General features: G+C 37.7%; 1 protein-coding gene across 25 annotated transcripts in view; it reads left to right on the forward strand.

Moving 5' to 3' along the window:
* The window catches only part of ZNF438 (zinc finger protein 438), a 176,154-nt gene that overhangs the window by 57,974 nt on the left and 101,494 nt on the right, over positions 1 to 16,686 (forward strand). For 20 of the 25 annotated variants that reach the window (XM_068562345.1, XM_068562436.1, XM_068562376.1 and 17 more), the window contains 2 exons: positions 7,563 to 7,645; positions 16,383 to 16,488. The exons of 1 other annotated variant lie outside the window; for it this stretch is intronic. In XM_068562345.1, the coding sequence (XP_068418446.1) occupies positions 16,421 to 16,488 (68 nt within the window). In that variant the 5' untranslated portion in view covers positions 7,563 to 7,645; positions 16,383 to 16,420. Of the gene's footprint in view, positions 1 to 7,562; positions 7,646 to 16,382; positions 16,520 to 16,686 lie in introns of those variants that run through there. 4 more of the 25 variants (XM_068562442.1, XM_068562446.1, XM_068562455.1 and 1 more) reach the window with 3 other exon arrangements.

A 16,686-nucleotide genomic window follows, 5' to 3' on the forward strand; every position in this document is an offset into this window, starting at 1 on the left:
TACATACATGTAAAAGATACTACATACATATTATATACAAAGGAATAAAGTCAAGAATGGCAGCAGACTTGTCATCAGAAACTGCGCAAACCAGAATGCAATTTAATAATATCTTGCCTCCCCCTCTTCTAGGAAGGTATGCTCAGTAGGTTTCTTAGAGGGAGATCAGTTCTCCTTTCAGCGTTTAAAGTTCAGTAACCAAATTTAAAAGTGAAGTACCTGACTCTTACTATGGAGCAGGGAAGGAAGTAGCAAGGAGACAGGATAGAAAAGCCTGATTCGTTTGAAATCTCACCTTCCTAGAGAGGTGGGTGTTGGACAGAGAAAGAATTTCTGAAATCTACATAGGGGGGCTCCTGAGGATCTGCTGAACACCAAACCATGCATGCACAGGATGAAACCCCCAAAAGCTGGAAGGACATCTCATGAGAAATGAAAAATTACCAGGTCACTGTAAGATTGAGCCCTAGAGTTAAGGTTCCTCTACAGAAGCCATAAAAGAGTTTAAAACTAAGCCTCAAAAGAATCATTTTAATCCACAATAACAACTGTCTGCTAGAAATTCAATACTCTTTAAACAAATACAAGAAATCCAGCATTCAGCCACTTAAAATTCACAGTGAATTGCACCCAGTCAAACATCACTAGATAAAGAAAGGAGCAGGAGAAAAACCCCATAACCAGGAGCCAATAGAAATAGACCCTGAAATGACAGAGATGATAGAACTAGCAGATAGGTACTTTAAAACAGCTGTTGTAAATATGGCTCATGTACATACACATAATGAGGAATGAAATAGAAGATAGAAAAAAGAAAATATTGGAACAGCCAGAGATAAAAAAATACAGTAACCGAAATGAAAATTTTACTAGATGGGATTAAGTGCAGATTAGATCTTTCAGGAGAAAAGGTCAGTGAACTTGAAAACATAGTGAGAATTTAACCAAAAGCATAGAGAAAAAAGGTTGAAAAAGATGAAAAGCAACTTGGTTTCCTATATAGTATGATAACCATGGGCATAAGTGTAATTGTAGTCTCAGATTTTAGAGGGAGGGTGAAAGAGAAAAAAATTAATGGCTGAAATTTCCCCAAATTTGAAGAAAATATAAACCCATTGATCCAAGAAATTCAACAGAGCCCAAGCAAGATAAACAACACACACACACACACACACACACACACACGGTTCATCAAGAAAATTGCTGAAAATTAGTGATAAAGAGAGAAATGTTAAAAGCAGGCAGAGGGAATAAAAAGATATTACATACAAAGGAATAAAGTCAAGAATGGCAGCAGACTTGTCATCAGAAACTGCGCAAACCAGAATGCAATTTAATAGCAATTTTCAAGTGCTAGAAAAATTGTCAACCTAGGATTTTACAGCCAGTAAAAATACAAAATAAAGGAGAAAAAAAATAAGGGCCAAATAAGAACTTTGTAGACAAAAACTGAGACAACTCATGACCAGCAGACATACATTACAAGAAATATTAAAGGAAGTTTATTAGGCAAAAGGAAAATGATACCAGGTGGAAATTGGACTATACAAAGGGATAAAGAATGCTAGAAGTGGTTCATATGTTGATAAACAAATTTTTTTCTCCCTGTTTCAGTTTCTTTAAAACATAAATGTCTCTTTAAATAAAAAATAATGACAGTGTTTATCTAGTGAGATTTATAATGTATGTAAAAGTAAAATGTATGACATCAGTGGCTCAAAGAATGGGATGGGGAAAGGAGGCATATCATAAGGGTCTTATACATGAAGTGATATAATATTTTTTGAAGGTAGGTTGTCTTAAGCTAAAGAGAGTATTCACTAAAATAGCTAAAAAAGAGTTTTAACTAATAAGAAACCAATGGTGGATATGAAGTGAAATCCTAAAAACTAATCCAAAATAAGACAGGAAAAAAGGGGAGAAGGACCAAAACTAGATGGGACAAATAGAAAACTTGTAACAATATGGTAGAACAACATTCAACCATATCAGTAATCACATTAAACGTAAATGATCTACTCTAATCAGAAGGCAAAGATTGTCAAATTGGATAAAAAACCAAGATAACCTTCAAAATAGGTTAGAAACAAAAGGGTATAAAATGTATCCAATGTAAGCACAAAGTGAGAGAAAACTGGAGTGGCTATAGTAATATCAAAGTGGGCTTCATAACAAGTGATATTAAGAAGGTTAAAGAGGGACACTTCATAATAATGATAAATGGGTCAATTTGCCAAGAAGAAATAATAACCTTAAGTTTAAATGAAAACAATACTACATTGTAAAAATACACAAAGCAGAAACTGATAGCACTGAAAAAAAAGAAACTGACAAATCTTCAATTGTAGTTGGAGATTTTAATACCCATATCAGTAATTGATGGAAAAAGTTGGAACATGATCAGGGAGGATATAGATGCGCTTAACAACACTGTAAAGCAACTTGACTTCACTGACATTTATAGAACATTCCACTCACCAGTAGCAGAATATGCATTCTTTTCAAGTGCACAGGGAATATCCACCAAGATAGCACCCCCCATCTTCTAATATATAAAACAAGTCTCAATTAAGTTTAAAATGATGGAAACTATGCAGAGTGTATCCTATGACCACAATATAATTAAGCTAGAAATCAATATCAGGAAGATATCTGGAAAATCCTCAACATTTGTAATTACACCACATACTTCTAACTAGCACATTGGTCAAAAAAAAGGAGGGCTGATTAAAAGATGTTTTGAAGTGAATCACAATAAAAACACATCAAAATTTCTGGGATATATGTGAAGCAGTGCTTAGGCAAATCTTTAAATGATCTAAGTGTCCATCTTAAGAAGGGAGAAAAAGATCAAATGTAAACGAAAGTAAGTAGAAGGAAGGAAATAGTAAACAAAAGAACAGAAATTGATAAAATAGAAAACAGATAAACAACAGAAATAAACAAGGAAACCAAAAGCCGGCTCGTTGAAAAAACGATTAAACCTCTAGCTATCCTAATCAAGAAAAATAAAGAGGAAACACGTTACTAAGTATAATGTCAGAATTGAAAGAGGGGACATCACTACAGATTCTACAGAAATTAAAAGCATATAGAAAGAATATTACAAGCATCTTTTGGACATAAGTTTGACGACTTTGATGAAATGGATGCATTCCTTGGAAGGCACAAATTATGTAATGAAATTGACTTCGGAAGAAGGATAAAATTAGAGTAGCACCATATCTATTAAAGAAGTTATATTCCTGGTTAAAAACCTTCCCACACAAACAAACCAAACCAAAACCAAAAGAACTCCAGGCATGGAGAACTCCAGAACATGTTTTAACTGATGAATTCTATCAAACATTTGAAGGAGAAATAATTCAGAAAATAGAAGAAAAGGAAACTCTTCCCAACTCATTTTAGGACACTAGCATTATGCTAACTAACATCAAAACTAGGTGCAGACATTACAAGAAAAGAAAACTATAAACAAATGTCCTGCATGAACATAGGTGAAACATTTTGTTAACAAACCATTAGTAAGTCAAATCCAGCAGGATATAAAAAATGAGTTTATTCTAGGGATGCAAGGTTGGTTTAACGTTGGAAAATTCACTAGCATAAGTTCATCACTTTAACGGAAAAAAGCTATATGATCCTGTCAGTAGTTACAGGAGAAAGCATTGGAGTACATTCAACAGTCATTTGTGATAAAATCTGTCAGGAAACTAGAAACAGAAGAGGATTTTCTTAACCTGACAAAAGACATCTACATGTAACTTCTAGCTGAAGTCTTACTTAATGTCAAAAGATGGAGTACTTTCCTCCTAAGACAGGACACAAGGCAAGTATGCCCGTCTCCTCCATATGTGTATCTAATACTGTAGTGGAGACCCCAGCCAGTGTAACAGGCAATAAAAAGAAACAAATGACATACACATTGGCAAGGTAGAAATAAAAGGTCTTTATTTGCAGACAACATGATCATGTATAGAGAAAATGCTAAGCAATCTCTAAAAAGCCACTAGAATTTGTCATTGAATTTAGCAAGCTTGCAGGACGCAAAGTAGATACACAAAATCAGTTTTATGTATATAAACCAGCAATGAAAAATTAGAAATTGAAATTTAAAATTTATATCAAAATACAAAGGACCTATAAAAACTAAAAAATGTATTTACAAGAACAATATTGGAAGGTTTTTAGTACCTGATTTCAAGACTTCCTCTACTTTTTAAAGCTCCTTCTTTAAAGCTGCGGTGATCAAGGTAGTGTTGGCCTAAGGTAAACATCTATATCAATGGAATAGAATAGAGAATCCAGAAATAGACCCACACATGTATGGTCAGTTGATTTCTGACAGTCGTGCCAAGTTAATTCAATGGGGAAAGGATAGTCTTTTTAACAAATGGTACTAGAACACGTGGATATTAAATGTAAAAACATTAACCTCAACTCTTACTTCTTCTAGATATAAAAATAACTTGAAAAGAATCATGGATCTAAATATAAAAGACTAAAACTATAAAACTTCAAGAAAAAATTACAGGAGAAAATATTCGTGAACTTGGGATAGGCAAAGATTTCTTGGGGCCCAAAAAGCATGAACCATAAAAGAAAAATTGACAAATGGGAGTCCATCGAAATTTAAAACTTCTATTCTTCAAAGACATCGTTAAGAAAATGAAAAGGTGATCTTTAAACAGAGAGAACATATTCACAATACATATACCTGACAAATGACTTGTAGCCAGAATATATAAAGAACTCTTACAGCTCATTAAAAAGACAACCCAGTTAAAAATCTAGGCACAAGAAAATAATGAATGCAGCACAGGAAAAGGTGTTCAACATCATTAGACATCAGAAAAATGCAAACCAAAACAATGAGATACCATTGTATATTCATCAGAATAGCTAAAATTAAAAATTAAAAGAACAAGTGTTAGAATGGAACTTTCATATATTGCTGGTAGGAAAGTAAAACGATAAAACCATTTAAACTGTTAGGCAGTGTGTTATAAAGTTGAACATTTACCATAACATACAACAATTTTACTACTAAATATTTACCTAAGAGAAATGATAACATATATTTACACACATACTTGTACATGAATGTCCATAGCAGCTTTATTCATAATAGCCTCAAGCTGGAAGCAACTTAAATGTCCATCAGCTAGTGAATGGATGAACACATTGTGGCATATCCATGTAATAATATACTACTCAGCACTTAAAGGGAACAAAGTACTGATACATATAACAACATGAATGAATCTCAAAAACATTATGCTGAGTTCAATAAGCCAGACATAAAAGAATACAAACTATGATTCCATTTACTGCCCACAATTATTATACCAGAAAAGCTGCTAAAAAAACCCAAAATAAACAGATTTAATCTATAGTGACAATAAACAGACATGTTGTCTGCAGCTGAGGATGGAGTGTGATTGACCTGGATGGGGCTCAAGGGAACCTTTTGGTTTGATCAATGTGTTCTATATCTCTACAGTTTGATTAACCAGGATGGGACTCAGGGGAAACTTTTGGTTTCATCAGTGTGTTCTATATCTCGACTATGGTGGTGATTATATGGATATATGTATATGTTTGTAAAATTCGTTGAAATGTACACATTTTACCTCAATAATGTTGTTTTGAAAAAAATTCCAAAAATTTGAAAGTTATTTTACTAACAAAACATTAACTTCTGTCTAATGTTAGAAGACCTCTCTGGGTAAGGCTGAAACTGAGTTGACCCGAAAATTCCATTTCGATAAATCAGTATACACAATATAAATAAAAATACATGAATTAAATATCCTTAAACAAGGAAAGAGAGTAGATGGATTCTCAGTGTAGTTAGCCTATGATTTGGTGTATTGGAATGGGACCCTAGCATCCTTAAAATTCATTGATGTACCTTTCTAATTTCTTTAATTGATATTTGGTAGTGTCTTTGGCACTAAGAAGAATCCAGCTAAAATGAGGTAATTACGTATAATCCCCTCTTGATTTTGTTTTATTGTTCTTTTCATTTTTTTAACCAGGAAGAATATGTAGAAGATACTCCAGTGTCTCTTACAATCTATTTTTCCTGTTAGGACTAGAACTCCTAGATTTTACCTGAGCGCATACATGGCTGCCCATCTAGAAACTACATTTCTCTGCTTCTCTTGCAGCAGGGTGTGGCTTTGGACTAATGGGAGGTGACTGGTGATGTGTGTAAGGTTACCTCATTAAGGACAAGCTACCTGCCCTAGACTTTCTCTTTTCTCTTTCTGCTGCCGGGGATGTTACATCAGGTATAGCAGCCACCTTAGGTCCAGAGATGGAAGCCACGTGGAAGCTGATAGAGTTAGCTTGGGTCCCTGAATGATCTTGTGACGCACACCTCCCCCTGCACCCCGCATTGTGACATGAAAAGAAAAATCTCTAACTGTGGCTACTGTATTTTTGAGTCCTTTTGTTATGGTAGAAAGTTTATACCCTAATACAAAATGGAAAGCATTTAAGACTTTTAAGTTTTTCTCTGTGTACTGTTTGGCCATAGCCAGTATATTTTGGTGTGTATTCTCATCTATTTATTTATTTATTTAGGCTGCATTGGGTCTTTGTTGCCACGCGCAGGCTTTCTCTGGTTGCGGCGAGCAGGGGCTACTCTTCATTGCGGTGCGTGGGCTTCTCATTGTGGTGGCTTCTCTTGTTGCAGAGCACGGGCTCTAGGCGCGCAGGCTTCAGTAGTTGCAGCATGTGGGCTCAGTAGTTGTGGCATGTGGGCCCTAGAGTGCACAGGCTTCAGAAGTTGCGGCGCATAGGCTCAGTAGTTGTGGCTCACGGGCTCTAGAGCGCAGGCTCAGTAGTTGTGGCACACAGGCTTAGTTGCTCTGTGGCATGGGGAACCTTCCCAGTCCAGGGATTGAACCCATGTCCCCTGCACTGGCAGGCGGATTCTTAACCACTGCGCCACCAGGGAAGTCCCTGATATGTATTCTCAATTAAAATAATTTCTAAAATAGCATATGGTTTCATGCCAAGAGTTCTCTTTGATCCAGTAGTTATTTAGAAGAGTGTTTCTCCAATTTACAAGTTACTTTTAAAATTTAGGTACTAATTAGTAATAAATTGATACACAACATTCTGCTTTTCTAATTTTTAAATGTCTTCGTGGACTAATTTATGATCAGTTTTGGTAAAGTTCCACAGACCTTTTTAAAGAATTTGCCTTCTTTGTAAGATACTAAAATATTTATTTATTATGTTGTTTAACTTTTCTATAATTATTTTTTATCTGATCTCAAAGGTTTAAATATGTAAATCAGTGATTTCTTCCATTAATTTTTCTTTATATTTCTCTCTTTTTTTGTTTTGATTTGTGTGTTCATATATTATTAACTGTCACTATCTCAATTGAGGATTATACCTTTTATCAGGATAATATCACTTTTTTCCTAATTTATGCCTTGTGCTTTGTGTTTTAGCTGACATTAATATTGCTACTTTAGTTTATATTTCCCTATGTATCTGTGTACTTCTTATTATAGTTATCCTTTCTTTGTCATTTCTTTTAGATACGTTTTCTATAAGTGGAGCATAGTTGGATTTCATAGTTGGATTTTTTAACCTAATGGGAGGAACCTTTGTCTTTTAACAGGTATTTTAAGTCATTTATATTTATTGTCAAAATTGATCTTTAATTGGTTTTATTTCATTGATCTTGTTTCTTTTATACAAGTCTTTTATTTTCCATTGTGTTTTGGGCTTTTTGCTATTTAAAGTTTATCTTTGTTTAATTTGGTTTTGAATTTTGCCTGCTTTGAAGTCTGTTGCTGATTATTTTTAAGTTTTTTTGAAACCTTAAATCTATGTAATATCTATAATTAAGTCAAGAATGAGATGGTATCTTTTGTTTTCCCTCAGTAGGAAATGAGAAATTTAATAAAGTTTTACTTATCTGCTTCTCAGTTTTCATTGATATCTAAGATTTTTATCTCAGAATATTATTAAATTGTAATTTAAAATAATTTGTAAAATATTTTCATTAATTTTTATAGCTATAGAAATTATGAAAGCCCTAAGATTGTCACAACTTTAAATAAATTACCATGTTTTCCAAGTATATATCAAAGTGAACCTTAAGAAAGTCATTAAAAATATGCTATTGTGCCATATTACATTACTTCTCATCATTTTCTTGACCTATTTCTGTATTATATCTTAAAAAGACACTTTTTATTATTGCCCACAATCAGGCCCTTTCCCTTCTCATTAGACTGGGGAAAAAGAAGAAATAGTCAAATTAAAGTTAATGTATCAGACTTTGTATTTGGTGTTTGCAATGGCAAAGTATAAGATTCAGAATATGTTTGGGGTTATTGAATCAATGTATTTTATGGTGATGGGTAGGGAAACATTACCAGTTACTTACGAGTAAGCTTGTTTTCTGAGATGTCCCTGTCAATTATGGTATCAGGTGGCACAGGGCATGGCATTTACGTTCTCCTTAATGTTTGCTCAGTGTCAGAGGCTGTCCTTTTGCTTTGAGTCCCTGATAGAGTATTATCCCTACCTTGGATGCTTCTAGTCTTGTGCCCTTCTCAAGTGGGCGTCATCTCCATTCCCTCACTATAATAAGGGTGCTTGTGTACAGGGCTTTCCCATTTTTTTCAGAATATACTTGAGGACTATTTATGGAAGCGGCTCTTAGAGGACCCGCAGCCTTGTCTTGGAAACAGTGTGGAGGAAAGAAGCCTGTAGCAGTTGCAAGGGGTAATATCTTTAAGAAAACAGTAATGTGGCTAAGTCACTTTGAACTGGAAGGCTTGTCTTTATTTCTCATATTTTTTTAGCAGATAATTATGTAGCTGGACTACCAAAATGCAGGGAGTGAGGGGAAGCTGAGAATTGCGGGTCAGGGTGAAGTTCTTGGCCAGAGACTCCTTTCCGTGTGGCGTGTGGAAAGCAAATGGGCTGAGGAGAATGCAGGAGGACCGTTAGTCTTGCTTTGGTCCTCTGTTTTCCTTTGTGACCATGGCAAACGTCTCAGCTCTTCTGGGCCTCAGGCGGGGTCTGTGCAGTGAGAATGGTGACTGTCCAAGATGCTTTCTCACTTTAAAACTCCGCGCCTGACCAGGGCACCAGGGGTAGCAAGGGAGTTTCCATCTGACAGCACTTTTATTTATTTTGTTTAAGCAAAGAAGTTAGCTTCACTTCATCTTGGAAAGTCAAGATAAATAAATCACTTCTCTTACCACCTTGAGTAAGGAGAATTGGAAGGATCATATGTGACTCATGTATTTGTGCTCCGACCTGACATTAGCAAGTGACACCCGTTGTGGTGGACTGTCCCACCATAACACCTGGAAGTAATCTAGTAAAAGAATGACTCAGAGGAATGTGAAATCACCATTTTTTCCCCTGAGAAAACTAAGATATTTATCTAGACTCCCAGAAGGTTCTTGCCTTTTTCCCTGGGATGTGTGCATGTTTTGAGATTGAGGGTCCTGGGAGGTAGGCCCACTGTGCGATCTTCAGCCAGGCATCAGACTGAAGGTCACGCCGAAGATCTTTCATTGATGAGGTCCTGAGTGGTCCAAAGGCTGCTTGCACTGAGTTTGTGTTTCATGAGGTCAGCAGTAGGAGGCCGCCCAAACGGGCTTTTTGTCCTAAGCTGAGCTGGGCATGGTCACAAGCAGGGTGGGCAGAGAGCATTTTCAGATCATGAACCTGTCACAGTTGTGGAAGAGCGAGGGCACAGTGCTGACTGAGTGGAATCTGTACAGCGGTCAGAGGACGACTCTTTCTGAAGAGGGGCTTTGTTCTCAGGTTCTGGAGGATGATTCCCGACAAAGGCTCCATCCAGAGCAGCGTGGAAAACAGATCATTGCTTCTTTTCTCTGTAGTCATCACTTTGAGGACTACAAGGTCATTGAAAAGTTTTATTTCCTGCTTTATCAAGAGCTTCTAGGGGAAAAGAAAAAAGAGAATTGTTTCATTTCAGAAATGCATTTTGTTTCAGTCAATAAAAAGTTGCTGTGAATAAGTCAAAATAAAATGCAAAATAAATTCAAAACATGGATAAAAAAAGTAGGTGCTAGGCTTTTATTAACTGCCAGAGTGAGGTAGGCCCTTCTAGGGATGCAGAAACCAACATTCAGTAACCTCTGTTCTCAGGAACTGAGCTTGAGTGAGGCAGACAGATAGATGGCTAATACTTACTATGTTTCATTCGGTTTTTTTTTTTTTTTTTGGCTGTGTTGGGCCTTCGTTTCTGTGCATGGGCTCTCTCTAGTTGTGGCAAGCAGGGGCCACTCTTCATCGCGGTGCGCGGGCCTCTCACTATCGCAGCCTCTCTTGTTGCGGAGCGCAGGCTCAGTAGTTGTGGCTCACGGGCCTAGTTGCTCCGCGGCATGTGGGATCTTCCCAGACCAGGGCTCGAACCCGTGTCCCCTGCATTAGCAGGCAGATTCTCAACCACTGCGCCACCAGGGAAGCCCCTCAGTTGGGTTTTTATAGAGCAGCTGCTCTATGCAAGACACTGCACTAGGTGTTGAGTCTACAAGGCGAGGTAGATAGAGTCCCTGTTCTCAAGATATTTAGAGTCCAGAGTGAGATGCGTCACCAGGCGTGCAGAGCACCAGGTACACGGAGGCATATAGGAAGACATCAGTAATTAGAATGCACAGGAGAGAATACGCAGGTGACTTTGAACTTGCGCCAAGAACTAAGCAGTCTCAAGGCACCGATTCCTGCAGCGGTTGCCGTAAGCTGTGCTTATTAACATTCTGGCCCCAGAGCTACACCTTTCTGACGTTAAGGATAATAAAAATAGCCAAGAATCGTACAGTGCTTGACTCAGTGTCAGGCACAGTCTAGTACTTTACACATAACAACTTATGTAATCCTTGCAACAGTCCTATCAGGTAGTGTTAATATTAGACCAGAAACTGAGGCCCAGAGCAGGTGGGTAACAGCTAGCCTGCGGTGGGTCACCACGGTGCTAGGTTGAGGCTTCTAGAATCAAGGAAGCCAGCTACAGGAGGAGCCATTGTTCTGAGGTTTGCAGATATAGCAGCTTAACATTAATGAGCCCATAGCTGAGCGTCTGGGAGAAAACAGTTGTTGATACATGTGCTTTTCATTTGCTAGAAATAAAGCTGTACATTGTTGTTGTTGTTGAAATTGCCCTATACTAGCTATACATTATATCTAGAATTTTTATTTGAAATTATAGGAAAATAACTTTTGATCAAATAGTATTACCTGTTTATTTACAGAGAAGGGCTTTCTTGAATTATAACTATATCTAAAAGAGATCGTACTGCTTCCCGCAAACACTGACTCCACAGCTCCTTGAGGTGGAGATTTCTATTCAGCCTAATGTCCTCCTGGTCAAGTAAGAAGAGGCTGCTTTCTCTACCTCTCATCTGTTGAAATGTCTGTCCCTTTTTACAGTACCGGAGGTCTTTAATTTATAAGCTGGATTTGTAAATTGCAGGGGTCCAGGCCCGTTGGGCCTGTGGCTTCCCTTGGTGCGTGAACCACAGGAGGCCTGCTATTTGCTGCTTTGAGGGAGTTCATAAGAGCTTCTGTGACCTGGTTTGCCCACAGTTTATAGGCTCACATCCAGGTGATCTGAAGGAAGAAGAATGGGGTGAAAAAGTCAAAGTTATGGTTGTGAACGGGAAGGAAAGTTAGAATTTTAAAACCAGAATCAAAATGGTACAGACAAGAATTAGAAGTTAGGAAGGGCCTAGGAGGAGAGGTTTTTAATTAGAGCCACCCTCAAGACATTGGAAATTGTTGTGATGGTTTTAAATAGGCAACCCCTTTGGCCTTAAAAAGAATCGGCAACTTGACTTTCTGTATGTGGTTTATGAAATGTAAACACACACAGAATTCAAGGGGAGAAGGTGATCTTTCAGTGTAAAACTGTTTCGATTTATGGCTTCCTGGACATTGAAAGCCTCCTTGCACCTTGATTAAATACATTGAGTGGTTTTAAACTTAATAAAATTGTAAGGAAGGTTCTTTTTGTTTTCTTTTTGCACAAGCAGGTATTTTCAGTGTAACGACCAGGAAGATGAGGAAGATTATTGAAGGCAGTCTGTGACATAAAGCTTGAATGGTATTACTAAATAAAGAAAAGGAGCTTTAGACCTCTTTTTGACTCTATCTACAAATAAAATAAACTTTTTCATGTAATACTGAAATCAACTATGCAATCGAAGAAACTTATTAAGATAATACTTTGTGTAAATCTATTTTCTACTTTGCTTTACTAAAAATTTTATTTATAGAAGGAATACATAAATACCCTTCTTCTGTTTTTTTTAAAAAAGCCTTACAAAGCAAAGGGATTTAAAGGGATTAAAGTTCCCTTTGACCATCACGGTCCCTGGGTCATCATTTTGCCTTTTATTCTTCCAAATCTTGTTCTGAATACTTACATGCATATATTTGTATGCCTAGAACAGGTATTTATGTTTTGTTTAGATGTTAAAAAATAACCCACAGAGGGACTTCCCTGGCAGTCCAGCAGTTCAGACTCCGCATTTCCAGTGCAGGGGGCGTGGGTTCGATCCCTGGTTGGGGACTAAGATCCCACATGCCACGGTGTGGCCAAAAAACAAAAACAAAAAGACCCCATAGAATGTATTGTTATGCTGGTTCACTTAAATATGACCTTGCATTATATCTTTTGTTTTTAATAGTTCAGTAATGTTACTGACTGCAGCTGATATTTACTGAGTAGTTATTATGTGCTAGGCAAGATGTTTAGCATCTTTCATATAATTTTGTCTCATAATCTTCATAATAAGCTTCAGAGGTGAATAAAAATCATTGACTTTACATGAGTAAAATTCCACCTTCATTATGTCTCACATTTACATTAAATTACTAATGCCAGTAGTTCCATCATTCTTTAATAAGGCTTCAAAAATAAAACATTCGGAATGATTTTTTTAATTGCTAAGAATGTTAACTCTTAGTTCTGTTAGATTTGTTGTTCCTGTGCCGTTGGCCTCCCCACCCAGCCCTGGGAGTGAGTGTCTCTGCTGAGCCAGAAGGCTGGGAATGTGCTCACCTTTTAGGCGTGAACAGGTAGTATGTGTCATGTATGACTCATTCTAAATGAAGAACAGACAACCCCAGACATTTCCTCAGTAGTTAATGATTTTCAGAGTCCATGCCTGTGATGATGTACTTATTTGGGGGACAGTTACACGATACAAATCCTAAGTGTGAGCAGGTTTGTTTTTGAAAGATGCTTTTCACTGTGCTGTTGGCCATTCTGGTCTGAGGAAGTAAAGGCTGCTGTCATAGGAACTCTGATTGTTTTTATGGGAATTGGTAGAAAAGGAGTGATGTTGGGTGGGTTGAGAGAAAAAAAGATTCTGCTTATTATGTGTACTCTGATTTTAGAGTTTGGATGAAGATATTTTCAAAATTTCCTGACAAAGTAGAAAGCTTTAATGTCTGGGACAGCTGTCAGAAGAGTTTAGATCTCAGCTCTGCTGCTCAACTAGCTGGGGAACCTTGTAAAAGCCACTTTATGCTGTTTCAATCAAATGATAATAATACCCACTTAATAAAATTGTGGGGTGGAATTAACGTAAAGTGCCTTGTACAGTGTGAAGCACTGTATGAATGTGCAAATATTGGGTGATACTCTTACTATTTTCATCATCGGAACTGTTGTCAAGGTCGTCTGCAGTTTGCCTCTTTTACTATTGCCTCTGTCCTGAGAAATTAACCTGCTTTCCTCTGTCCTTTATTACATGGAAGGGAGTACTGTAACAGAGCTCTGTGATCTTCAGAATAGCAAAAGGGGCCCTGCTGCTGAATCACTGAACAAATATTGAAGTACAGCCAGCATTTCTTCAGGCCTAATGTAAGAACTGAAAAGATCATCTACAGTAACTCAAGAAGCAGAGATATGCCAAAGGTCCCAATAAATATCATTTCATTGTCACCAGTACATAGTGTTTGTAGATGTATTTGGCCTTTTTGTCTTCAAGAGAAAAGTAAACAAGTATTAATTAATATCTGTCTATTTAGGAAAGTGTTTGTTACTAAATTCTGTTGCTGTGGGACCTGGTTTGAAAAAAACCATCAAAATTATCTTGTGTTCTGGCTTCTTTTTGGTTATAATACTTAAATTATTCTGAAATCTCAAATAACATTCAAAGAAGGTATGAAGTTTTTATGCTTATCAGAAGGAGACATGGGTTAAAGTGACTAAGAGGCCTTCCAAGTAAGCTCTCACTTCCAGATGAGGAGATAGCGCCCTTGAGTTTCCGTGTGGTCCACGCGGTGATGGGGAACTGATCGTTGCTTGGAAGCCCAGTCAGAAGTCTACAGTTGAAATCTCAGTTGCTATTTGGGTGACGTGCCACTCACTGTACAGAATCACTACTGGTACAGGTTGTTTCCTGGGGAAGCTATGTGTGCTTTGGAGGGGGTACATGCTGAAAACAGAGCAAAACAAAACAAAAAAAATCTTTGGTTTTGTTATTCCTTCTTCTGGATAGTTCTAAAAAACTAACCCCTCTTCTGGATAGTTCTAAAAAGCTAACACCTCTTCTGGATACTTCTAAAATGCTAACACCTCTTCTGGATACTTCTAAAATGCTAACCCTTTTAACTTTCATTGGTGGTTTGCTTTGTCATCTCTGTATTCACTTTCATTTATTTCTTGACCTACTGTCTATGGCAAACCATCTCTATCCTGGTTATACCAAGGGAAAAAGTGAAATCTTGTTTCAGAGTGACCTATAAAATTCTATTCCATATTTTAGACCTAGCCCACTGGAGATATCACTTTCTTCTTCATTTTATTTCACTACCCCACCATGCCCTTACCATCCGAGCACCACGGGGTTGTTTGTTTGTTTGTTGTTTTTTTAATGAATCTCACGCTCACCTATTTATAGTAACTGAGCATTTCCGCCTTTCCCAGAGGCAGCTGTGGCGAGAGTAGCTTGTTTTCTTGAGATGGGAACCAGCGGGCCTCTAAAGGAGTGCAGGATCTGCACAGTCACACTTGCTTCTCCTTAACTAGCAACTAGAAATATTTTAACTTGCCTTGACTATCCCTAAGCAACTCTTTAAAAAAAGAATAGTTTACAGTCAGTTGAATTCGCTAAGCTTCTGGCTTACAATACTGAAAAAACTACATAGAGTAGATAACGGATGGAGTGAGAATTTCTGATTCGTTTGCATATTATTTATTGTGGAAAGAATGTTTTCCCTACAGACTGACAGGGAACAAGATGTTTAAACATAAGCCAGGGCGGAGACCTGTTTGTTTGGTCAGCTTCAGAGAAGCCACGTTTCCCTACTTACGAAGAGTCTGCCAACTCTTCTATCCTCGCCACCCCCGCCTGATTCTCCAAGTTTCCTTGGGATTTTTACTTAGGCCTCTTGTTGGATAAGGCAGTGATAGAGTGCCTACGTGGCAATCAGAAAGGCTACAGGCTTTTTTCTGGAGCAGTATGATTTTATCATGTCAGTATGAGTTTATGCTGTGTGTGTGTGTGTGTGTGTGTGTATAAAATGGCTCTTTCCCAGTCCCCTTCTGCTGTTGGCTTGTGTGTTCGCATTGCTGGGTGGCAGCAGGACCCCATTTATCACAGGCGGTAGGAGCGGGTACGGAGATATGAAAGGGTTACTGTTCACATTTCCTGTGTAATTCCCTCTGATCTTACTGAGCTGTAATTCCTTTCTCGATGTTAAACATTCCCAGGCTCCTATAACCTTCTCGCCGGGTTGCACTAGCCAAGTTTGTCCCAGGTGATCATGTAGGCGGACCTCCTGTTTTTAAAGATTAGAAATCACTCCTTCGTCCGTGAGATAGGCTACATGCTCATTACTTTTCAATCCCAGAAGAAATCCCTTTGATTTGAAACAAGAACAGAGCACTAACATATTAGTTTTAAAATTCACATTTAGCAGCCAGCAATCAAGTTTGTTGTCAAATTAATTGTGTAGATTTAAAAATCTGCCGATTGCTGGTTTAGAGAATTTCGAGGTAAATGAAAGCCCGTTGATCTAGTGAAGACTTACGCTCTTCCTTCGAAAAGCACACTTGAAAAATGGGTTCTGATTAGAAAAGGGTACATTTTGATGCCACTGCCTTACTTTTAGCTTACGTGATTGGTAGTGTGTTTTAAGTTGCCTCAGATGTAAAGCTGCTTAGCTGAAACGGCAACATTTCTGCTTCAATTCAGTTCAGGAGGTTGTAGCTGAGCATAGGGAGATACTTATTTTCTGCTTTGTCTCTGGTTTTTAAAGTATATAGCAGCTCATTTTTATCCCACAACTTTTTAAATATACATTTTTGTGGTTGGCTTTTAAAAGGTTTTCTATTTTTGCCTTTTCCCCTTAAGTTTTGGGAGAAAATGTTACGCTCCTGTGAAGCATCCGTATGTGTCAGTGGCTGCTGATGAATTGGTGGGGACACGGAGTACCTATTCCAGCACTGGCCTCATCCAGGTAATGAGCTGCCCTTTAGACACAGCCCTGGGTAAGTTTGCTCGTGTTGTTTAGAGCACATTGCCACGTACCCACCCATCAACTTGGGAACCTAAGGGTTTGGGGATGGATAGAATCGAAACAATGTCTCTCTGAAGGAGTTTCTAGAATAACTTAAGTTTGCTGGCGAAAGCTATTTACATGGCTTAAAGCAGTGAG

The sequence above is a fragment of the Eschrichtius robustus genome, chromosome 1, assembly GCF_028021215.1.
Source record: "Eschrichtius robustus isolate mEscRob2 chromosome 1, mEscRob2.pri, whole genome shotgun sequence".
NCBI lineage: Eukaryota > Metazoa > Chordata > Mammalia > Artiodactyla > Eschrichtiidae > Eschrichtius > Eschrichtius robustus.